This window comes from Centrocercus urophasianus, unplaced genomic scaffold (genome assembly GCF_019232065.1).
Source record: "Centrocercus urophasianus isolate 14NV4802_14NV808 unplaced genomic scaffold, USGS_Curo_1.0 seq_609, whole genome shotgun sequence".
Classification (NCBI taxonomy): Eukaryota; Metazoa; Chordata; class Aves; order Galliformes; family Phasianidae; genus Centrocercus; species Centrocercus urophasianus.
In genome coordinates, this window is record NW_024885210.1 from 24205 (window position 1) to 48222 (window position 24018).

Sequence of the window (24018 nt, forward strand, 5' to 3'; positions counted from 1 at the left end):
CTGTACTCTTATGTATATATATTTATATATCTGAAATACGCAATATTCTGTGTTTTTGTTTCTTTTTCTCTGAGCCCAAGGTGGTACTGCACTCTCTCTCCCCGATCTCCTAACTATGTTGTTTGTGACAAGGATGAACTCGGTATGGACTAACAGCAAAGCCCGGATGCTCCTGTGTGTAGGAGAGACGTGTCTTTCCATCCGACCCTGAGTTTGGATCTCCTTGTGCTGAGTGCATGGCAGCTGGGGCCCACAATGCTACTTGGATGCCATACTGCTGCCCTCCCCTGCAAAGCCTGGGGTGCCTGGGGAAAGGCAGCCCCAACCCCACACCCACTGAGGGCTGTGAGCTTGTGTGCAGGCACGATGGAGCAAAGGAACTTTCCAGCAGGGACTTGGAAAGGGTTGTGCAAAGGGGTCGATTTCTCAAGTTTGGTTTCAGATCCAGACCTCAGTGGGACAGATGTCCCTGCCGGCTGTGGTGCTGGGCACTGGGCCCCCCTGGCCACCCCTCTGGGTGCTGGGCAGACGGTGGCTGTGCTGGCTGGCAGGCGCCAGGCCCTCAAGAGCTGTCCACCACCTGATGGGGCAGGGTGACGGATGAGCCGTTGACGAAGGAGCCCTGCTTCTCCCGGCCCTTGAGGAAGAAAGTGAGCAGCTCCCCTTTGCCCTTGACGTAGATGGCCCCACGGCGTACAAAGCGGAAGCCGTACTCCTTCAGGATGAGGTGCGTCTCCTCTACCACCTGCAGGGACGAATGGACACAGTGGGAGGCTGGGGAGACCCTGCCCAGCACACAGCACAGGTAGTGTGGACCCCCGTGTGCTGCTTGGGCAACAGGTTACCCACCCACCAAGCTGTCCGTTGTCTTGAGGTGCCCTGCTTTTAGCCCCCTTGCCCAGTTCCCAGCTTAGAGGAGCTGTCAACTACTCCCAGCCCTGCTGAATACTGCTGGCAGTGCTTTCCCTTCCCGTGCAAATCACAGTGCATTTCAAGGGCTGTGAACGCTTCTGAATAATTCTCAGTTTGTCCCCTTGGTTGCCCAGGTCGTGCTGTCCCACCTGTATGTTCCCCATCACACCAGTGGACTCCATCCTGCTGGCCACGTTCACTGTGTTGCCCCAGATGTCATAGTGTGGCTTGCGGGCACCAATGACTCCTGCTAGCACGGCTCCCTTGTTCATGCCTGTGCAAGAGCAGGGTGGGTGTCACCTCTGTGCTTGGTGACATCCAGATAGCACACCCAGGGTCTGCTCTGGGGGACAGGGCATGAGGTCACCCCAGGCCTCATGTGGTCCCACCGCTCACAGGGAAGGAGGGGAGAGCCCCACGTCCCCAGACTTGCCTATGCGCAGCATGAAGTTGTTGAAGGACTGGTAGTTGATGTTCATCAGTGTCACCTTCATGGCCAAGGCAAAGTCGGCGAGGTCAGCTAAATGCTGCCAGCGCTCCTTATCCGAGAGGGTCTCCTTCTGCAAGAGCAGTGGGTCAGGAATGCCCCCCTTGCCCACCATCCCCGGCCACAGGGACCCCTTACCTTGGTGCTGTAGCCGTTGGCGTTGGCATCAGGAGTCACTCCAGACGCGGCCATGTAGGTGCTGCCGATGGTTTTGATTTTGGTGATACACCGGAATTGGGGTTCGTCCAGGAGCTGAGCCATGGGGATAGATCTTCAGGCACCTGAGGCTATTGGCCACAGCCCTGTGTTGCCCCCATGACCAGCTCCAGCCCAACTCACTGCGTCAAAGTCAGAGATGATCTCGTTGAGGAACCGCAGGCACTCGATGCCCCCGTTGTTGATGCTCTCCTCTGTGTAGAAGTCAGCAAAGTTGGGGAGAGAAGCAAACATGACGCCGATCTCATCGTAGGACTGGCTGTACAGCTCCTGGGGAGGGGAAGGACAGTGGCTGTCAGCTGGAGCTGTGGCTATCAGATGGAGATGTGCCTGCACCTCCAGCGAGCCCAAAACCTCCAACCCCAACCCTCCTCCATCTGAAAAAAATAAGGGTGCTCAGCAGTCCTCCTTTGCAAGGCCAAGAAATCTCCGTCCAACCAAAGATGTTTGACTAGAGTCTTTGGCAACCTCTCCAGATACAGAGGCCATGAACAAAAAAAAAAAAATGGGTTGAATCACTACATGTAACCAGGATTCTTGGGGATGCTGCTTGTGGGACAGAAGGTCTGTGTTCCTGGGTGCCCCCTCACCTCGTCCCGCTTCTTGGAGCCCAAGAAGTGCCGGGCCACGTGCTCAGGCAGCATGTTGGTGACAAGAGCCTCGTTCCAGCGCCGCATCTCATAGACTCTCTCCTTCTGGTCGTGGACATCGATCTTCCAGAGGAAGAGTGTCCTGGCCAGCTTTTCTACCTGCAGGCAGGGGGAGATGGGTGCAGCAGGGCCTCACCAGCACTAGGAGCATGCCAGCTGGTGTGGGGCTGATCCAGGCTTGGATGGAGGCTATGGGGCAAGGTGAAACCGTAATGGGAGACATAAGACCTCATGTGAAGGGCAAATGGGACCTTCATGGGGAAAGCACAGGCTCTAGAGCCACAATGATGCTGCCTGCTCTAAATCTTATGGGGGCGATGGAGGTGCCAATGTAGTTCTAGGTTTCCGTGGAGAAGAGCTGGAGGTGGTTCCACAGTTGGGGACCAACCGTGCTTTGTTGGAGCATGCAGAAATCAGGCTCGGGGCTGTAGTAACATCACAGAGAGGAAGGAAGAAAGGGGCCTCCTAAGGGGGCCGAGTCACTCACGTGGCGAGAGAAATAGTAAAAGCTGAGCATCACGATGAAGATCATGGCTGTCATGGAGTACTTGGAGGGGACCAGCGAGGACCTGCTGGAGGATGTGGCAAGGTGTAGGTGGGTGGTGAGCTTGGCCATGCCCCCTCACCATGCTCCTGCCACCCCTTACATGCTCTGCTGGCTGCGGCGCCGGTCGTACTGATCGAAGATGTGCTCCCAGGCGTAGATGTTGACAGTGCCGGCTGCCCCAGTGATCAGCACCATGAGAGTCAGCTTGACCATGTGGCTGACCTGCACCAGCATGATGGTGGCCACCAGGGCCAGCACGGCGATGTAGCTGTAGTACTTGGGCTGCTCCCAACAGCCACCTGGCCGTGGTGGCACCACCGTCCCGTTGCCTGTCCCACTGTAGTCCTGCTGACAGCTGAGCTGGGGGCATGAGGGCAGGATGAGGACGGGGGGCAGGGAATGATGATGTCCCCCCAAGAGCTGGAATACTTTGTGGGAGAGTGGAGGACACCCCAACTGCCAGGTGCTAAAATCCTCTCCAGCTTCAGTGCAGCCCTCATTGATTTAATGATTGGCTGTGTGCATGGGACTGTGCACAATTATGGACTGCTGGGACACAGAAGGTCAGAGAGGGTTCCTGCGCTGGCCCCATGTCTCACCATGTCCACAATATCAGCCATGGTGACAATGATGATGGCAGCCATGGCCCAGGTGTTGCGTGCCCAGCGAGTCCTGTCAATCCAGGTGGAGAAGGCCACGAGCTTTTTGGGGAAGACCTGCCGGGAGAAGACAAGGGACTTCACCCAGGTGGGACACATCATCACGGTGGCCATAGAGAGAACAAATATTGGATAATGGAGTGGCACAAAATATAGGTGGGAAAGGTGTTGGGGGAAAGAGCAGCTCCCAAACCTCACCTATCCTCAGTATCCCCACCCCCTGAGGCTGCCCATCCCGCTCTCACCCGGGGAAAAATGGCAGCCAGTGAGCAGAGGGTAAGGATGAGCAGCAGGATCTCCCCCACCACGAAGGTCACGTAGTTGGCCACCAACCTGTCGCAAAAAAGACCCAGGATGGGACAGACCTGAAGCCCTGCAGGGCTGAAGGTGAGCTGGGGCAATCCATCCCCAATGCCTCCCCAACATACCAAGGGTCGATGAAGACCTCCACCAAGGCAGTGAAGAAAAGGACAACACAGGAGCAGCTGAAAGCAGCACCACTCTGCTTCTCCTTCTCCACTGAGTAGCGCGTCTCCATCTCAGGGTCAATGAAGCGCATGGAGAGCCGGAAGGTGCTCTTCCCCTTCAGCCTGCCAGCAACATTGGCCATCAGCACCCAACAGGGCTGGGCTGGGTCGCGCCGCCGGCTGGGTGACTCACGCCTGGACAGACTCGCGCTCCAGCAGGGCCTCGTTGAGCAGCTTGTTGAGCTCCTGCTCATTCTGCGACGCGTCGATTACCCGCTCAGCCAGGTCCCGGAGCCGCAGCCGGCGCCGCGGATTGGGGAAGGATGGGTTCACAGCCTGCGCCACGAAGCAAAGCATCAGTGGGAACGCTGAGGCCATCATGGTAGTCTCCAAAATACAAGCTGAAGGGGGTGCTTCCCACGCACCGTACCTCTCCATCCTCCTCCCCATTCTCCAGGGTGCCCCTCACCCTGGCGTCGGACTCATCGGGTTCCTCAGGGCTGGTGCGCGCCAAGCTGGCACTGCCGTTGCGCTCCTTGGTGTTGATGAGCAGCGGGGAGCCTCCATGGGATGAGGTCAGTGACAGCTTCTGCAAGGCCGAGGCGGTGGCTCACATTGTGCCAAGGATGTCTGCTGCGGTGGCACCGGCGCCCACGCCGCTACTCACCACCCCATTGATGCCGTTGCGTAGAGGCTGCTTGGGCACCACGATGAGGTAGGTGACAATGCCCTTCTCCTTCAGGTACTCGCAGCGAGAGCCACCCTCGCCTGGCTCCACCTCGAACTCGCCCTTCAAGCAATCCATGGTGCTCTGTGAGATGTGCACACGCCTGCGGGACACGAGGTGCCGTGAACCGGGGCCACCCTTATGGCTATGGGATGGTGACACCACGTCTCATCCCTACTGAGAGATGCTCACCCAGGGATGCCACCTGCCTCCATCTTGTTGGCCACGGTGACGTCGGTGGACCACACGTCGTACTGCCAACGCTTCTGGCCCAGCACGCCGCCCAGCACCGTCCCGCTGTGCACTCCCACACGCATGTCCACCGCTGTCTTGGTCTTTTCCCGCACGTAACTGGGAGGGTGACATGGGAGCCACTCACTACCCCTTCTTCTTCCAACCCCAGGGCAATAACACTTTCCTTAATTGAGTGCACTTGGCACAGGAAATGAGACAGAAAAGGGTAAGGGTGGTGTGCTGCCTTGGAGAAGCCCAATGGGGTGACCCTGCTGGGGCACCGGGGAGCCCCTGCCTGTATCAGTACCCATCACTGGGTCCTCTCTGCTTTTTGCCAAATCCCAAGGACACCTTCGGGACAGTGACCAGCACACAATAGACGCGATGAGGACATGCTGGAAATGATGACAAGAACACAGTGAGAACAAGGACAAGGACACTGTCATTGGCATTGGCACGGGTTGCTGTGGGTGCCCCAGGCCCCATGGCAGTGCCCAAGGCCAGGCTGGATGGGGCTTTGGGCAGGCTGGTCTATGGGAGGTATCCCAGCCTACAGCATGGGACTGGAACTGGTTGGGCTTCAAGATCCCTACCAACTCAAGATCTCTTCCAGCCCAAGTCATTCTACGATTCTAAGTTATGCTGGAAGCAGTGATGAAGACAAATTGGGAACAATGACAAGGACAACCTGGGGACAATCTGAGAAGCTCTTACGAAATGGCTTCCACCATGGCAAGCCCCATCATGATGGAGCAGACAGCATGGTCCTCCCGGTAGTCGGGCAGCCCACAGATGCAGTAATAGCAGTCACCCAGGATCTTGATGCGCAGTTGGTGGTATTTCTGGGGAAAGGGGCATGGTATCAACCCCCTCCCCAAGACTGGGCTCCCCCCATCCCTTTCCCAGGCAGGGCTTGCTCCATCCTTCCCCATGCCAAGCTCTTCCATGCTCACAAGGGACACAAATAATCCGATTTTCCATTCCCTCCCTGCCTCCCTGAAGATTTGGCCAACTGCAGCCCAGATGGTGGAGGCCCCCACCCCTTCCCCGTCCTATTTTTGCCAGTGAAAAAAAATGGGGCATCTCCTGCCCATCCCCTTGCTGATGAGCGGGGACACTCACGGCTGCCAGCTTGTCGAAGCGAGCGAAGAGCTCATTGAGGAGCTTCACCAGCTCCTGGGCGCTGCAGGATGAGGAGAGCTGCGTGAAGCCCACGATGTCTGCAAAGAGGATGCTGTGGGGAGCGAGGCGTTACAAATATGCTCCTCACAGGGAGAATTTGCAGCGAGAATTTCTTTTCCCATAACGCAGACGTGACTGCGACGATCGGTTCAGCTATGTCCCCAAAGGCTATTTTGGGACGTGGCTGGAAACGATGCTCTGCAAATCATGTCTGGATCAAAAAGTGGCCCCAAGCCATAGTCTGGCTGGCAGCTGTCCCCTGTTACCCTTTGCTGTAGCCACCACCATCCCCTCCCCCCCCCAATCTCCCTCTAGGGCTTCTCTGGCCCTAAATCCAAGAAATTGAGAGATTTTCCCCATTGACCATGGCATGGGTAGAAGCCAGCCCTACCTGACATTCTCGTGGCGGTACATGTACATGGTGTTGAACTGCTGCATCTCCTTCTGGCTCGGGTCCTTCTTCATATCCTTCAGCATCTCATCCGCCACGTGCTTGGGTAGGATGGAGAGCATCAGCCGCTCCTGGGGGGCAGGGCAAGAAACTGAGTGCAAGCGCACTGTGCGTGTGCTATTCTGAGCAGCCCCCTCTCCTTTGGGACAAAAGGTGACAAAGTTCAGCCCAAAAACCCATGCCAGCACTGGAGGGTCTGCTGCAATGTCTACTAGTGACAGGAGAAGAGGTGATGGCCTCAAGTTGTGCCAGGGGAGGTTCAGGTTGGAGGTGTTCCAGAACTATGGGGATGTAGCACTGAGGGACGTGGGCAGTGGGCATGGTGGGGTGGGCTGGGGTTGGACTTGTGGATGTTGGAGGTGTTTTCCAACCTGAATGACTCTGATTCTCTGATTTTATGTCCCTGCAAGCTGCCCTGGGGATGGGACAACTACACCATGGAGGAACTCTTGATTTAAAGGCATGGTGTGTCCACATGCCACCCCATAGGGCAGCAGCACTGGCCCCAAGGAGGAGTAAACCCATGGCGGACATCGTACTTCCTGCTTTTGCCACAGCTCTGCAGCTGGAAAGGGGATGCATCTCCCAGCTGGCTGCACGTGAGGATCTGTGCTATGTGTAATTAACACTGTTAATGAAGTGGGTTTTCCCCCGGGTTTCTGTGCACAGCGGGGCCGCTGCTGGAGGAACAGCTTCATGTCCCTGCCTGTGGCTTTCAGAGCTGCCACCATACAGACAGCACAGAGTGAGACCCTGCTGCAAGGAAAGGAGACAGGGATTTCCCAAGATGTTCACTGGGGCTTCATGCTGAATAACCCTGAATTCACCCAGTCGCTTTGCCAGCTTCAAAGCTACTGACCAGCCAATTTATGGGGCAGTGCTGGTGGGAAAAAGGCCACAAAGTGCTCCCTGTGATGTGGGTGTTGTGCTGGTTCTTCCTCCCACCCCAAGAAGCACGGTGCTGACAGTGGGCTGGACCCAACACACATCTCTGTTGCCATTGGGAGCAAATTGCTGGCAGCGGATCAACAAGATAAGAGATGGGAGATGGGGAGAGAGGCCCCAGATAAGGTGCTAAAATTAGCTGGGCTCATAACTGGATGCCGCCTGGAGAAAATGAAGCTTTCCAACTGCCTTCTGTCAACACCATGCAGGTTCTCCACCTGCTGTTATCACTCCTGTCCCCTCAGCAGGATCAGCACTGGGAGAAGTGAGGTGGCCAAGATCCCAATGGGGAAATTGCTGGCTGGGGGTGGGGAAATGCTGCAGGGCTATGTCTGGTGATGGGGACATGGAGACTTCTTGTGCGGCGATGTCTGGGGACAGAGAAATGTTACGTGGCCACACCAGATGATGGGGATGTGACATATGGCCCTGCCCAAAGATGGTAGGGACATCCTGCATGGCCATGCTTGAGGACAATGACCTGCCATATGACCATGTCTATAGACAGAGACATTCCAAATGTCTGTGACTGGGCAGGGACCTGCTGTATAGCTGTGATCATTCTTGAGGATAAGGACCTGCCACGTGTCCATGTCCAGTGATGGAGACCTGCTGCCCGGCCATGCCTGCGGACCTGCAACATGGCTCTGCCCAAGGACAGTGACATGCCACATGAACATGCCCAAACAAAGGGACGTGCCATGTGTCCATGCCTGATGAATGGGACCTACAGCATGGCCATGCCACGTGGTTGTGTAACGGGGTAAGGAACTGCCATGTGGCCATGCCCAAAGCTGGGGACCTGCCACCTGCTTACACACGAGGACAGGGACCTGCCACGGGGATGGGGACAGCTTGGAGGTGACCGTGTCAGAAGCTGTGGGGTCCTGGAAGAGGACAGTTACATGGTGAGTCCTCACTGAATCGCAATTCCCACCTCTGGTCCTCTTATCCTTGTTGCCAGCCACCTGTGCCCCATCTTGCTGTCCCCATACTGTCCCCAGCCACGGCTCCTACCTGCTGCTGGCTCTGCTCCTCCAGGTTGAGCTTCACCTCGAGGGACTGCCGTGCTTCCAGGAAGGCCTTGCGGTGCTTGCGGTCAGCCATGTAGTAGGACATGGTGCCCACCGTGATGGCACAAAGGTAGATGGCAATGTTGGACAGGATCTGTGGGGATGATTTGGGGTGAGAAAGCATTCTGATGATGGAAGACATGAAATCAACTCTAGGTGCAAGCCTCTGTGCCACAGCCATGGATAGCTGCTGGGGGGACTCACTTCACTGCCATGAAGCGGTGGCTCTGCAGGAGAGGTTGACAGGAGACCTCAGGGCCCCTGAGGGCTGACTGCCTCATTAAACCTTGCAGAGGTGTTTTGGAAAATGGCAGTGGGTCCACAGGGATAGGAGCTGCCCTGGGGACAGTTAGGCAGGAGCTGAAGTATACAAGCTAATGAAAACACAGCCAAACCCTAAAAATGTCCATGCTCCCATCCCTTCCAGCAGCCAAAACCATGGCTATGAGGTGGCAGTATGAAAGGTGGATGTGCCCGGGTGCTGCTGGCCATGAAAACCCATTCTGTTTGCTGTGAGCATGGTGCTGGACCTGGCCCATATGTCAGACTCCGTCAATGGGACAGTGGAAACAAGAGCAAGAGCCCTTCGTGGAAAGTATGCCTGATGAGTGAAAGTTGAAAGAATTCAGTTTGTTTAGTCTAGAAAGGCTAAATGTGGCAGGAAGGACACGATGGCAGGTTGCAGCTCTGCTGAAGACAGCTCTGAGGATATAGAGAAGCCCTCCCATACCAGAGCACAAGCTGAGTGACAGCCTGTCTCCACTGGGGACTTGCCACCATGCTCAGTGTCCACCTCCTGACCCCTACTCCTCAGCCCTGCATCCCAAAGCCCAGCTCTCACTGCTTGTGCCCATCCCCCATCCCTGCAGCTCGGGATTCCCGGGAAGCCCCACTATGGCAGCTGGCAAGTGAGAACCATCTGGAGGTGGGCACAGAGAAGAAACCCTCAAACCAGCCACCTCTCTCTATTTTTGAGCAGTTGTCATGACAATGCACCACTCCGCCGAGCTCAGCACTGTTTGGCACACATAGGGTCACTGGGAACCTCGCCTGGATGGAGACATGCCTACCCCAAAACCCCACGTCACATGGCCATATATACCGCAGCCAAGCACATCCTTGTGCTGTGCCAGGGATGCTCAACTCCCAAACCATCCAACAGGTGCTCCAAGGTGGGCCGCAGACCGTGCCATTTTCCTCTGGCCCCACCAGTGTCTTGCAGGGGTGGAAGCCATCCAAACTGGGGCTGAGTCAATGGCCCAGCCCAGTGAGTGACAACGAAGCCATGGGCAGGGGATGGAGACCACATGGTAAGATGAGAGGTAATGGCTTGAAGTTGTGCCAGGGGAGGTTCGGGTTGGATATTAGAAACAGTTTAATCTCCAGAAGAGCAGTGATGCAGTGGCACAGATGCCCAGGGAGGCTGTGGGGTCACCATCCTTGGAGGTGTTCAAGAAGCACAGAGGTGTGGCACTGATTGATGTGGGCAGTGGGCACGGTGGGTGTGAGCTGGGGTTGGACTTGGGCACCTCAGAGGTCCCTCCCAACCTTTAATGACTCTATGATTCTTTGGACTGAATCCCATGCATCCTGTCTGGCTCAAGGCATGGAGCACCACCAAACCCAGAGCCCCAGCCCCCCAGCCCCATTCAGCCCATGGGCTCATCCTGGACAGCTGAAGCAGGGCAGAAGCTGCTGGCATTTCTCATCAATCCTCCTGGGCTGCGCCGGTCCGAGCAGCACCCGCTGCTTCATCCTATTAATAGCAGTGCCCTCGGGGAGCCGTACAAACGTCCATAATAATAAAGCATATGATGTTTATTTCTGGACATAATGTTCCTCTTTTGCAGCAAGCAGAGGCTGAGGCATGCGGCGTTGCCAAGGTTTTGCTGGCCCTGGACTCGCCGTGCCACGGCAATGATGAATGCAGGCGCTGCTGGCCGGGGGGATGCCTGCAGAGCCCCCACATCCAGGCACGTTGTCACCATCTCACTGCAGTGCCAGGAGCAAAGGCAGGAGATGGAGTCCCTGTTGCATGCAGCTCTTTTGGGTTTGCATTTTTTGGATCAGCAGCAAAACCTGGGAAAGCCACTGCTTGCACGGGTTTCCGTAGCATCTTTTCACGGAGCGCACGTGTGGAGCGGGCAGTGTGGGCACTTCCAGCATGATTTTCCACTGTCAACAGCCACTGCTGCACAAGTTTGCAGCTCTGCCTTTTATTTTCCCATCCCCTGAAGAAGGCCGTGCTACTAGCAGGCCTGAAAACGCTGTGTGTGCTGCCTGCTGGAGCACCCAAGATGGATGGGCCATGGGGGACATGAGTGGGGCTTGGGTTGCCCTCCTGCTGCAAAACCCATTGCTCTGGGGCAGTGACAACACTGTCTAGCTGCTCCAGGCAAGAATTTCCCAGGAAATATTGAGGTGATGGGCCAAGGACCACTCTACCCCTGCATCCCCATTGTTTGCTGCCATGCACAAAATGGTGGCCCATCCCTATGGCAGCATTTGAGCTCAGGGATGCTGTTTCTCTACGTTTTCTTTGGCAAAAAATCATCCCCAAAGATCCCCAGGCACAGGGCTGAGCAGCCTCCACCAGAGCTTCAGCACTGGGGGGGGTCGATGGGTCCCAGCCCTGTGGGCTGATGGCTGTGGGGCTGGTGCCTGCTTGGGGCCACTCAGTTCTCCCAGCTCCATCCTCCTGGGAATCTTCTGGTGGCTGTTTGTGAGCCTGAAGGAAGGCCCACGCTGGGCTGCTGCCAGGCTTTGGTTAAAAATGGCCTCTTAAAGCCATTTTTGTAATTTAAGGGGAAATCAGCACAAGTGGAGCCCCTTGGCAGGGAGGATGGGGATGCCCTCAGCCCAGCGTGCCTCAATTTCCCCAGCAGCTAAAGCACAGCCCATTTGTCTACACACCCTGGGTGGCTCTTGGGGTCGAATCTGTAGCTTTGAGGCCGGGTCTGTGGCATGGGTGCCATGGGGATGTTTTAGGGGAGCATCCTGCAGCCAACAAACACCACCACCAGCTCAGAGTGCCCGGATCAAAGCAACTCTAGGCTCAAAGCATAGAGACGGACGTGAACGCGGGGTTAAGCCATGGGAACACAGTTGGCCTCTTCAACCTGACTAGGATGAGGTAGGATGAGAAGTAATGGCCTCGAGTTGTGCCAGGGGAGGTTTGGGTTAGATATTAGGTAACGAAACAGGGAGGTGGTGGAGTCACCGTCCCTGGAGGCGTTGAAGAACTGTGGGGATGTGGCACTGAGGGACGCGGCCAGTGGGCACGATGGGGGGTTTGGGGCTGGGTTTGGAGACCTCAGAATCCTTTTCCAACCTGAATGATCCTTTATGACCGAGTGAGGTGGTAACGGGTTGACGGTTGGACTTGGTGATTGTAGAGGTCTTTTGCGAGCTTAATGATTTGATGATCGCACGATTTGCCCTACGCCACCCCCGGGTCCCCGCATCCCCCTTCCTGTCCCCGTGTCCCCGTACCTGTCTCAGCAGCGTGCCCTCATCCAGGGCATCCTGCCTCTGTTGGGCGACGGTGACGCCGAGCACCAGCGTGTGGACGCCGCAGGACACGGCGGTGATGAGCACGATGGGCGCCAGGCGCAGCGGCAACGTGATGAAGAAGGAGAAGACGAAGAAGGCCTGCCAGCCCACCGTGTCACTGGCCTCGGGCGAACGGGAGAAGTTGAGGCCCAAGTAGCAGAAGATCTGGGCCAAGATGAGGACCCAGAGGACGTAGGGCAGGAAGCGACGGGCGGCGCGCTCGGGTAGCAGCCTGTATTTGCAGAGGGCAAAAAGCAACACGTGGGCAGCCAAGCCGGTCCCCGCTGCCAAGGCCGGGGCCAACTTGTCGGCGGCGTAGACCGTGGTGCACATGAGGAGGACGTAGCAATCGAAGAGGGCTGCGAAGACCACCAGCACCAGGAGGGTCTCGTGACGCTGCCGACGGAAGTAGGTCTGGTAGAGGTTCTCCAGGGACTCGGGAGCGAAGGTGAGGCGCATGAAGCGGGGCAGGCAGAGGCACGGCCCCGAGCTGCGCACCGTCACCTCGTGGGTCCGGCCCACGGCGTGCTCGGGGTCCGACGGCAGGCTCACCGAGTAGTCGGCGGAGTACTCGGCCGAGTACTCGGGCTCCGAGAAATCCCTGTTCCTCGGCATCGCGATGCTTTTCCCACCCCGATCCCGGAGAAACGATGCTTAGCGGGGCATCGCCCTCAGCATCCCCGTTCGGCGGAGCTCCGCGGTCGCTCTCCTTTCCGGGAGCCGCTCTCTCCGGGCTCTCCTCGCGCGGAAGAACGGCCGGAGGAGGCGATGGGGATTATAAATAGCGAAGGCCGGGAGCCGTGCCGAGCCGGCCTGCCCAGCCCCTGCGCACTGCCTGGCTGCGAGCGGAGCGACGCGGAGTGGAAAAATGTCGCGATGCCTCCTTCCCTCCTTCCCTGCCCCTCCTTCGAGGGCAGCCGGCTTCGGGGGCGACCCCGGCGCTGCCCCGGCCCCGCCGCTCCGCTCCCTCCCTTCCGTCCCCCGCCCCAGCCCCGCCGCCTCCCGGTTGCGGCAGCGCAGGTGCGGCCCCGCCGCTCCCGGCAGCATCCTCTGCTCTCCTCCCGCATCCCGGAGGGCTCCGGCCCCGCGGGGGGCTTCGCTCGGGGCTTCCCCGGGCCGGGGGAGGGAGCCCACCGCCGGTCGTGCCCGTACCGGTGCGGCCCCGGTGCGTCCCCGCCTTCCGTAACCCTCTCGCTGCCGGCTGCGGGGAGGCCGCGGTACCGCCGGGGTGGGGAGGTGGGGGCGGGTTGGGAGGGTTGTACCGCTCGCGGCCCTTCCTGGGTTGCGGGGAAGGTAGGGGAGCGCGGGGGACGCTGCTTCGGGGCTTGGGTAGCTGGCAATGCTCCCGTGCCGGTGGGGTTGCTCATATTGCCCCCTCCAGCATCCCAGCCTGCTCTACTCAGTGCTGCTCCCTGCTTCGTCTTTCCCATCCCCTTCTACGCACCGGGGCTACGGTCTCCAAGAGGATGTGCATCTCTTGAACCAAATGCCTTCAGCCTCACTTGGTGCCAGGAACCCCAAACCCAGAGCCCAAAAGATGCGTGGGCCATCCACCCGCGGCCCTCTCTGGGGTGACAGCCGCTTTACAATACCCCCACTGAGGAGCACAGCAAACCAAGGCTTTCCCACACGTACGTCCCCTTCTTCTAGGCTGTCCCCATTGAAACCTCTTCAGAAAAGTTCCCTGTCCCTCGTGTTTCACTGCTGCTCCACTGCCTGCTCCTCTCTGGCATCCCTGATCTGGAAAACTGGCAATGCTTCAGAGCTGCTGGAGATGCCCTGGACCACAGTCGAAGGAGCCCTGCCAGATACCCATGCATCCTCAGCTGAGCTCTGGGCCAGCAGCTGTAATGGGAGACCATCCTGGCTCCACTGCCAGGAGTAATTGCTTCTGTGTAATAATTAATACCAAAATGAGAATGCCGAAGCCGCAGCCCTCAGGAGGCTTCTGGAGTGCTTGGGGTTACCTCTGTCCTGCTGTGGCTAAAGGGAAGTAACTGAGCAGCACAAAGCAGAGCTGACAGTGGCTGGGGGTGATCAGGCACCGGGCCAGACCAGAAATGCCAGTGTGCTCCCCAGCCCCTGCCTCCAGCAAGTGCTGGGAGGAAGGTGGGCAGCACCTGTGGGCCACACTGATGGAGTCTTCGTGCTCCCAGTGGTCTCTAGAAGCAGTTCTTGTCAAATTTCTGGATGCTGAAGGGAAAGTTGCTTTGTATGGGGCAGACAGAACCAGCCTGGATAGGAACAGCCTTGTTGAAGGGAGTGGAGTTCAGGGTCCTGAAGGTGCAACATAGGAAGCAGATGAGCAGAGCTGTCAGCGCAGAGATGCTGCAGGATGGAGCCAACCTCTGCCTCTAGGTGTTTAGGGGACATCTAAAGGGAGGCAGGGAGAGCTGCAGGCCCCACTGCATCCCACATCACATCCCTGCAGAAGCTACATCATTCTCCTTAGCCTGGCTCCCCTCCTGCAGAGTTGATTCACAGCCTCCATCACCCTCGAGGGCAGCTCTTCACCACCAGCCTCGGCCAGACCCAGCTGGGGCGGAGAGAAATGAGTCAAAGGGCAATTAAACATTAACAGCAAGCAGTCACAGTGGGAGGACAGCTCATAGGGCTTTCTTGTTCCGAAAGGGGGGGGGGAGAAGGGTTAATTTATAAAAATCACACAACTTCGAAGGTCACCAGCATCGCTAGACGTGACATGCGTGTGTGTAAATCGTCCCCAAACATCTGGTCAGCTCAGTAAACAGACAGGAGGAACCCCAGAGCAGCAGCAGGCAGTCACCTGAGAAGCAAACGGAGGGATCGTGCACGGCACATCAGAGCAGGAGGGCACCTGAGTAGTGGGAACTGAGGCAACCTTTAAACTGCTCCGAGATCTCAGCCTGAAAATGAAGCGCGCCATTCAGCAACAGGATTATTCACCCTCCTCGGTGGAAAAAAAAATGCAGAGAAATAGGTCTGAAGCCAGAATCAAGTGGTTTCCTGTGCTGGGCAAGTGGGGAGGTTTCCAGTGAACTCTGCAGCCTTATAAAACGCGTGGAACAAGACTCAGAGCAACACACTGCAGCTCCAATCCCCGTCCTGCTGACCTCCCCCAGCCCAGCTCTTTATACACACAGCAGAGGATACGTGGAGCTATTGAAACTCTGACCCTTTATGACATTTCCCCTTGTGATACCAACACTGGAGGAGCACAAAGTGCTTCTCAGCAGGACAGCTTGTTTCTTCTTCTCAGTAACCTAGCACCAGAAACTAAAGCAAGTGCAAAATGATGCTGGCCTTAAAGACCCTTAATGCTTGCTGCCAAGAAGAGGGGGATCTACTGTTGTTTTATGATATAGTTTGAAAGGGAAACACAGATTAGCTGCCTGTAGTGAAAAAAATATATATATTGCACTGACCATTGGAACAAACTTTTGAACTTAGGATACTTCTGGGGGTGAGATATGGGCACAAACACTCACTCACTCACTCACTCAGTGGCTTCAGTTTCACAGCTTAGTGTCTTGTCCTTCTCTGCCAAGCTCACGGAGCAGCAAGGTAACAAAACTGACAAAATCACCTGACAAAATCACAGGATCCCAAGGGAGCTCCCACTTGAGTCAGGCAGTCATCATGGCTCTGACCTCTCTCAGGATCCCACTGGCCAGACCCAACCTTCTGCAGGCACCTCCTGGGATTACCAGCAGTGCTCCTCTCTGAATCAACAAGAATATTCTAAGAAAGCAGCAGCTGCGACTAAGAGGAAGCACCCCAGACCCACCTGCTGATCAGTGAGGCAGACACAAACCTGTAACACAACCAGCAAAGCAGGGTGACACGTTGCTGCTGTCAGAAAACAGGGCTGAGGAAGAACATGCCCCTCTACTGCTAAACTAATCAGAGGGAGACACAGGGCCAAGTGGGTAGGCAGACTGGCACATGTGAATGGGGTGCTGGATTTTTGGGGGTGCTGTCTTACATAGCCAGCCCTAACACATTCCCTTTGGGGATGTAACTCATGCAGGGTCTCAGCTCCTCTCAAGCAGGCCTGCAGAGCCAGCTGCCACTCTCACCGACACCAACATGCAGCTCTGAGGTGTGGTGAAGATGGGGGACCCTGAGGTCAGCGCCTGGCATCTATCTGCAAATAGCCAAGGGCCACCTGCACCTGAGGACAGTCCCTCACCAGGAACAAGGGCATTTCCCCAGAGTTTGTCAGAGCAGTGCAGATGGCTAGCAGAGGGCTGGGAAGGAGGGACCATGTGGCTTGAGGGACTGCAGCTCTCGGGGCTGCTGTCCTGTGTATCCCTAACCCATGACCCCAGCACTTTCAGGTGCAGCAGCTTTCAGGCCAAATGCTAGGCTCGAGGTTTGAATGTGTCTCATTCCACCTTCAGCCTTTACGTAACCTTTTGTTCATTCCCATCCCACACAGCCTTGCAATCAAACCGAACCTACCCTCCCTGCAACCACAGGCTAGAGCTGCACATCCAACCTCCTCCAAGACTGGTAGTTTGTGGGGAGTGTAAAACAGCTGGGAAAGCGGGCAATTCACTGCTTTCAGCACTTCTGCCAACTTGAGGCCATAGATGCAGGGAAGGCTTGGGGGTCCCTCTCCCTTCCTCAGCACTCTGCCCCCTCTACAACTCATTGCAAGCACACTATGATTCTGCTCCTATGCTTGGTGGTGGGAGCGTCTTTGTCCAAGCCAGCGGATGAATCTGAGGAGGAAGGAGGTGCCCCATGGCAGTGCAGCTGCCTGGGAATTAGCTGGGAGGAAGGGAAGGTTGCCAGTTCTCAGCAGCTCTGTTCCCTACTTGATGTTTTTGAGAAGTGCAGTTCGGGCGTTCACCACGGCTTTGAAGGCATCTTCGCTCCCAGGAGCCACGCATTTATCAGGGTGGAGCAGCACAGCCAGCTTTCTGTAGGCTTTATTCACTTCGTCTCTAGGAGATAAGAGAAGACAACAGTGAGGGGACCTGAGTAGCAGATAACCATCGCCTTGTCCTGCTGGCAGAGCACAGCAGAGTGAGGAGCTGCCCCTGCACTAAACACAGCTGTGTGGACACTTCTGAACCTTTCTCTTGCTGGCACCAAGATACCTCCAGGCTTTGGAAGTGAAGCTATGGACAAAGAGCTGAAGAAAAAATGCCCACGGTACTTCTAAGCATGGCACAAGCAAAGGATGGGGAGAAACCTGAGGCAGGTGCACATTCACCACAGGCACAGCTCAGAGGGTTGTGATCAGCAGCACAGTTTGGTTGGAGGCCTGCAGCTAGCAGTGCCTCAGGGGTTGGTACTGGGTCTGGTCTTGTTTAACATCTTCATCAGTGACCTGGACAAAGGGATGGACTGCACCCTCGACAAGTTTGCTGATGGGAAGCTGGGAAGAGTGGCTGACACACCAGAAAGCTGTGCATTTCGGGAGACCTGGACAAGCTGGAGAGTTGGGCAGGGAGGAACTTGATGAGATTCAACAAATGTAGAGTCCTACACCTGGAAAGTTATCTGGGAAGTCAGATGTGGCCTCTACTCTGTCATAGTGAGGCCACACCTGGAGTACTGTATCCAATTCTGGGATCCTCCAGTCAAGGTGCTGGTGAGAGACTGCTGGAGGGCTACAGAGATGATTATAGAGGCCTGGAGCATCTCCCTTATGAGGAAAGGCTGAGAGAGCTGGAACTGTTCAGCCTGGAGAAAGGGTCTTATCAAAGCTTATAAATATCTAAAGGGTGAGTGTCAAGTGGATGGGGCCAGGCTCTTTTCAGTGGTGCTCAGCAATGAGGCAATGGGCACAAGCTGGAACACATGAAATTCCACATGAACATGAGAAAAAACTTTACTTTGAAGGTGACAGAGCACTGGCACAGGCTGCCCAGAGAGGTTGTGGAGTCTCGTTCCCTGGAAATACTCAAAATCCACCTGGATGTTTTCCTGTGTATCCTGCTCTAGAGAACCAGCTTTAGCAAAGGGGTTGGGCTCGATGATCTCCAGAGGTCCGTTCCAAACTCGATGATCCTGTTTTTCTGTGGTTGTGCAGGCACAAATGCACCCACCACACCACACACGTGCCTGAGCCATGTGCCCTGGTGTGCTGAGTCTCTGGCACCACAAGCACAGGAAGCTGGGAGACAGCGTGGGGGCACATGCACCCTGACTCAGCTCCACATCAAACTGCCTACACACTCAGGGCGAAGGCATCACACATCATGTCAGCCCTTTAAGCCCTGCTGTCTGGTGCAGGGCAGACACCTCATCTCCTGCTGCAGGCTGTGGAGAGAGGGGGGCACCCAGTGAGGGAGGTGAGTCCATCTGTGCCGGTGATCACAGCACAACCTGCTCTGCAGAGCTGCTGATCTCTGCCCGTGGATGCAGAGGGCCTGGAGGAGAGATCGTGCTCAACACCTACATTTCAGAGAGCTGACTGGAGAGTGCTGAATGATGCATGCTATCCAAAAATTCACTCTCCATGCTCTCCACAAAGTGTACAAAGGGACAGTTCCTGAGTCTCAGAGAGAGAGAGATGTAAGACAAAGCTCTGGGGCTCCGTTTTAGCTGCCCAAGTCACACAGCAGAACTGGAAGATTCCATATCCAACCTCTTGCACAAATATTAACCAATTCCACCTAACTAGAGATCTAGGCAAGGGAAAAGCTTCTCTTTTGGAAGATACCGTGGAAGAACTGTAATCACTTTTTGATAACGTGGGCAGCAGCCTTACAGCAGCCTAAAAGCTTCCCTCGATCCAGAGAGAGGGCAAGAAAGGTAAAGCTGAAGCCACTCTAAACATGACTGGCAAGTGAATGACTACAAACAGCTCAGCCTGGAGACAGAACACAGAGCTGGGTAGCTGGAAGAGATGAAGTTGTCATGTTCAGCATTCCCCCCCTTAAATTCAGCCTGGCTTGTCTGGTAGAAGAGGAAATTCGGTGCACAGTTTCTTTTGCATTGCCCTGATTTTGTGGCTACAAACTTGAACCTGGCTGCTATGTGAGACGAAGTGAGCAGCAGGCACCTCACTAAGAGCTCACAGAGGCAAACAGAAACACGATGGACTGTCTGGTAAATGCCAAAGTCTGCCTCACCTGGTGGCTCCAGGCTTGACTCCCAGCATGTCCCAGCTGTCCTTGCTGTTGCGGATCCTACGAATGGCGTCTGCCTGCTCTTTAGTGAAGCCAACCCCCATGCTGGAGGGGGGACGTTTCCCCCCGTTGTCACACAGGTCAATTATGGCTGAGTAGAACGTCTACGGACACAGGAAGGAGTCAGCAGAAGGGAATGGTTCCTGCAGGCAGTAGCAGTGATACTGGAACGCTTCTGCCACCCTCGCTGACTGATCCTCAAGGGCGAGGGATGCACCTGAGTAACTGCTGGATGCCCACAGCTCCCCACTGCACGGCTCTCCCTCTGCATTTCAAGCTCCGTGCTACACCTGAATCAGCACCAGGAGCATTTCTGGATCACGTTCCCATTGCAGCCAGAAGGATCATCAGCTCTGAGCCACGCAATGCTAAGGTCAGCTTAGGACTGAGAGGACCAGTACTGACCCTGACCTGAACAGCTACAGCTTTCTAGGGGTGTCACTTCACTGGGAAAAATCCCTTTGAGCCCCCCCAGAGTGGGCCAAAGAGCTTTGTGTGATCCAGAAGTTCAGAGAATGTTTTGCAGTCTGCCATCCTGGCTAAATACAGTGTCTGTACCCTCACAGCCTTCTTTCTACGTTACCTGGAACATCTCATTGATTCCCTCTCCTGTTTGTGCTGATGTCTCAAAGTAAAGAAAGCCCCGGCTCTCTGCCCACAGCCGCCCCTCACTTTCATCCACACTGCGGTGCTTTGTGCAGTCAATCTAAAATGAGAGCAAAGGGAAAGTCAGAGCCCAGTCGAGGTCTGCAGTGACAGCTGGAGGAGCACAGAACCGAGAATGATGGAGAAGCTGACTGTTCATCTTGAAGGGATGGAGGTAGCATGGACAGAAAGCACAGACAACAAGTGTGAAAAAGCCTTGGAGTGTTGATTTAATTCAGAGATTATGTAACCTCTGCTTGATCCCTTTCTGACCGACATGTGGCCACCATATTCCCCAAACCCTGTTGAAATGAGGCCTCCAGTACTCCTCAAATACAAGCTCTTTGAAAGTCTTCCCTATAACCTAACAGTATTTCCTTTTTGGAGGGAGCTCAATAGCTTGGCTCATGCTGGGAACACAATGAGCACTGAGTACCTTGCAGCACAAGGCACGGCTCCCTGCCATGGCCTACCTTGTTTGCACAGACAACGAAGACAATGTTGTCCATGTTCCCGTGGGGGCCCAGCTCCTGCTTCATCTCAGCCAGCCACGCATCCAGAGCGTCAAAAGACTCCTTTTGTCCAACATCATAGACCAGGATGACTCCCTGCGTGTCCTTGTAAAACTCATTCCTCACCTGCAGGAACAAAAAGCAAAAGCTTTTTTGTACCAGCAAAAGCTAGGCATGCAATACCTTTACTGCAATAATCCCAGGCCCATCACAGGAGTGATCAGCTCCCAAAAGACCAATCCCTGCACAACAGAGAACAAAGTGTCATATTGACTGCTGGGGAGACAACAAGGTCTGGGAATTGACCAAGAGCCCCATTTGTATGAGGCAGAGTGACGATCCGGGACCAGCCACATCATTCAGACACAAGATGGACTGCATGTCTAAGCCCCCCAGAGATGCTGAAGAAAGCTGACAAGTGCTAAATGCTACAGAGACGTGCAAGCCCTGTGGTGTGGTGCCTAGAGCTGGGTCTGCCTTACCTCGTAGAAGAATGGGTGCCCTGCCATGTCAAAGATGTTCACTTTGATCTCTCTGTCTCTGACTTGTACTCTGAAAGGAGAGATAAGAAACGGTTCAGAAGCTCTACGTCAATCCCTGTGCAAACTGTGTCCCCATAGGAACACTCTCTTCTCTGCCAGCCCTCTGTGGAGAGGGAGCTGAGTGATCAGCACCAGATAGATCAATAATAAGTTCTGATTCTGGGGTTTAATGGACTGAAAATTATACCTAGGGCTAGTCAGACAAGGAGGAAAGCACTAGTTCTCAATGCAACATGGCAATGGGGTTCTGTGTTACCAGGGCTACTTGAAATGCAGATTATTTGACTGCTGTGAAAACTAACGTGGCTCTGCTCTGTGCTCCACAGCAAGCCTGACTCAAGGCAGAGAAGTCACTCAGAAGCAGTGGGACAAAAAACAGCACCACTGATGTCTTACCCCTGTCTGCAGCTGCAGACACCTCACTTTGCCCCACACCATCTGTGACCACGCAGCCCACCTCGCTCTCCCAGCTGTCCATGAAGGTACTTACTTGGTGACGCCATAGTCGATACCAATAGTTGCAAGGTATTTGGGAACAAATCTCTTCTCACAATAGCGCTTTATAATGCAGCTCTGGGAGAAAGAAAAAGGGAATTTCACTGGGAAGAGACCACACTGCGGAACTGGGATTCACATTAATACTGAATTCACTGACAGGCTGCTCTGTGTGTCCCTGTGTCCTTAAATCAACAAAATGGTGGCATCATTATTCGCCAAGAGAGGCTTTCTTTATGCAAAAGGAAGAAGAAAACAAGATCCCACTCCTGAGCATTTGTTATTTCTTAGCTGTTTGGAAGAGAAAGCTCAGAGCCCAAGGCCTGACCTTCACATTCCACGAAAGAACTGGAAACTGTTCTGAGTGACTGAGGTGATAGTGATAGGACAAGAGGGAATGTTTTTAAACTAAAAGAGGGGAGATTTTGACTGGATGTCAGGTGGAATTTTTTTACTCTGAAGGTGGTGAGGTACTGGAACAGGCTGCCCAGAGAAGCCATGGATGTTCCATCCTTGGTAGTGCCCAAAACAAGGCAAGGATGGGGCTTTGGGCAGCCTGGGCTGGTGGCTGGCACTCAGCCCACAGCAGGGGTTGGAACTGCATGGGCTTCAAGGTCCCTTCTAACCCAAGCCACTGATTCTACGAAGCGTAGGAGCAAAAACAGTAGTCAAAGTGACCTCTTATCCTAGCAAAAGGCTATAGAGCCAGGCAAGGCCACATTCATTATCACGCAGACTCCAGATTGTAAAGCCTATGTGTCTGGAGAATGGACTATCACAAAATTGATTTATTACCCTCTGTAAAACATCAGGACTGGATAAGCTGTGTCTCTGGGCCTGGGGGCCTCAGTTCCCCAAAAGTCAACAAAGAACATCTCACGCTGTATGTCCAGGCTGCTAAAAAGTGCATTCGGGGTCATAGTATGTCCCCCCAGCCCTGGTTCTGTCCCTGACTGGGGGATAAGCCTCAGGCTTTACTCAAGGCCAGGCTGGATGTGGCTCTGGGCAGCCTGGCCTGGTGGCTGACAACCCTGCACAAAGCAGGGGGTCGAAACTAGATGAGCACTGTGGTCCTTTTCAACCCAGGCCATTCTGTGATTCTATGATTCCATCCTGGAGAACGGCCAGGCCACTTACTGCAACAAGAGGGCAGTGAGCTCCTGATGGAAGCTGGGATCACCTCAGGGCACCCGAGTGCCTTACAGAGAGGCGCTGACAGCATGGAGCGAAGGCTCCTCTTACTGTAACTCCAACACAGGACCCTCCCTGAAGGAAGCAGAGAGGGATCCCAGGACAGCTAGTTTCCGTTGGCTGTAGGACGGGCCCATCCAGAGGGCAGGGCACAGCTTCTGCCTGAAAGACCGTAAGAAGCCGTATTAAGAGCCGCCGAGCCCGGAGCTCAGAGCAGGGCCAAAACGCCGCCATGACACCCGCCAGGAGCCGCCAGCCAATAGAAACCTAGCTCAAGATATAGTCCCGCCCTGCGGAGAGCCGAACAGAAAGGCTCGTTGTTGATTGGCTACCGCAGTCTGCCAAGACCACCAATCCACCGCCTCTTTGGTAGGTAGCCCGCTTCCGATTGGACAGCTAGCCTGCCGCTCAGCGCCCAACCGCCAATGACCGCCCTCTCACCTTCCCCACCTCCGCGTTGCCCATGGAGATGACTTTGATCCGCAGCGACTTTCGCGCCTCTTTCCGTTTCGGCGCGTTCGCCTCCATGGCGGGTGCCCGGCGCGGTTGAGGCAACGAAGGGAGGGGAGAAGAAAGGGATGGGAGAAGAAATGGAGGGAGCCCGGCGGGCACGGCCCCTGGCCACCGACGCCGCGCCCCGGCCGCGCTCGCCCGATACTTCCGGTTTCCTCCTCACGAGGAGATCTCGCGAGATGTCGGAACGTTGTTGGCAGGGAGAGTTGCGGCCCGTAGGGGGCGGCCGTGAGGTGCGGGGCGGGCGGGGCAGAAATGGCGGGAAGTGCGTGCTGAGGGGAGTGGGTGAGGTGTGGGGCTCACAAAGCAAGGCCCTTAGGCCTGAGGGATGGATGGGGCTGGTTGTTGTGAATGGAAGTGCAATGTGTTACCATAGGGGACACAGCCCAGATATCTAAACTGAGGGGCTCATCCTTGTGCTAGCCTGGAGCAGTGCCATCCCTAGGGGGCCTCCTAAATAACGTCTTTGATTGCTCGTTCTAGGCCTAGAAGCGTCCTCTTGTGGTGGAGAATTTTGGAGTTGTGTGTGGAAGACAAGGTGGTGGGGAGGAGGGGCACTTGGCTGCTCTGTAATCGCTCCCTCACCAAGTTTGGATGACAGCTGTGAGACAGGGGGACTTGTGGACACTGGTGTGTGTGCATCTCCCTTGGGAGGTTGTACATTAGAAGCTGCTGGGGTTTCTGGGGACTCCTTTCCTGGAGGTGGGGGTCACAGCCACTTGGGAGGGCTGCCTGAGAGACCCTCTTGCAAGGAATGCATGATCTGAGCTTCTCTCAGTGCTCTGGAGACTTCATTGTGAGGGTACAGATGGACACGTAGCCCTGCCCCTCACCTCAGTGCCACCCCCAGGAAATGGAGGGGATCCCCAAGGGCTCCTTTGGCTGAGATGC

The 24018-nt window shown here is 55.5% G+C and overlaps 2 protein-coding genes across 3 annotated transcripts; both read right to left on the reverse strand.

Annotated features, from left to right (window-relative positions):
* ADCY3 (adenylate cyclase 3) lies at positions 1-12892 on the reverse strand. 2 transcript variants are annotated; one of them, XM_042836463.1, is made up of 20 exons: positions 12043-12892; positions 8495-8644; positions 6473-6603; positions 6022-6133; positions 5614-5741; positions 4858-5016; positions 4606-4768; positions 4369-4527; positions 4132-4274; positions 3900-4061; positions 3717-3804; positions 3412-3528; positions 2913-3172; positions 2753-2834; positions 2206-2364; positions 1739-1885; positions 1538-1651; positions 1346-1472; positions 1062-1186; positions 1-745 (listed from the first exon to the last, which is right to left on the reverse strand). In XM_042836463.1, exons 1-20 carry the CDS (start codon positions 12715-12717, stop codon positions 563-565), a joined length of 3384 nt encoding a protein of 1127 aa, XP_042692397.1. In that variant the 5' UTR covers positions 12718-12892; the 3' UTR covers positions 1-562. The 2 variants fall into 2 exon arrangements, with proteins under 2 accessions (XP_042692397.1, XP_042692396.1); XM_042836462.1 differs by having other exon boundaries at positions 2753-2837.
* Positions 12893-15476: 2584 nt separating this feature from the next.
* On the reverse strand, positions 15477-23248 carry DNAJC27 (DnaJ heat shock protein family (Hsp40) member C27). Its single transcript, XM_042836467.1, has 7 exons — positions 23056-23248; positions 21419-21501; positions 20869-20938; positions 20348-20512; positions 19813-19935; positions 19173-19333; positions 15477-17033 (listed from the first exon to the last, which is right to left on the reverse strand). The coding sequence occupies exons 1-7, from the start codon at positions 23140-23142 to the stop codon at positions 16901-16903; spliced, it is 822 nt and encodes a 273-aa protein (XP_042692401.1). The 5' UTR covers positions 23143-23248; the 3' UTR covers positions 15477-16900.
* Between the last annotated feature and the right edge of the window lie 770 nt (positions 23249-24018).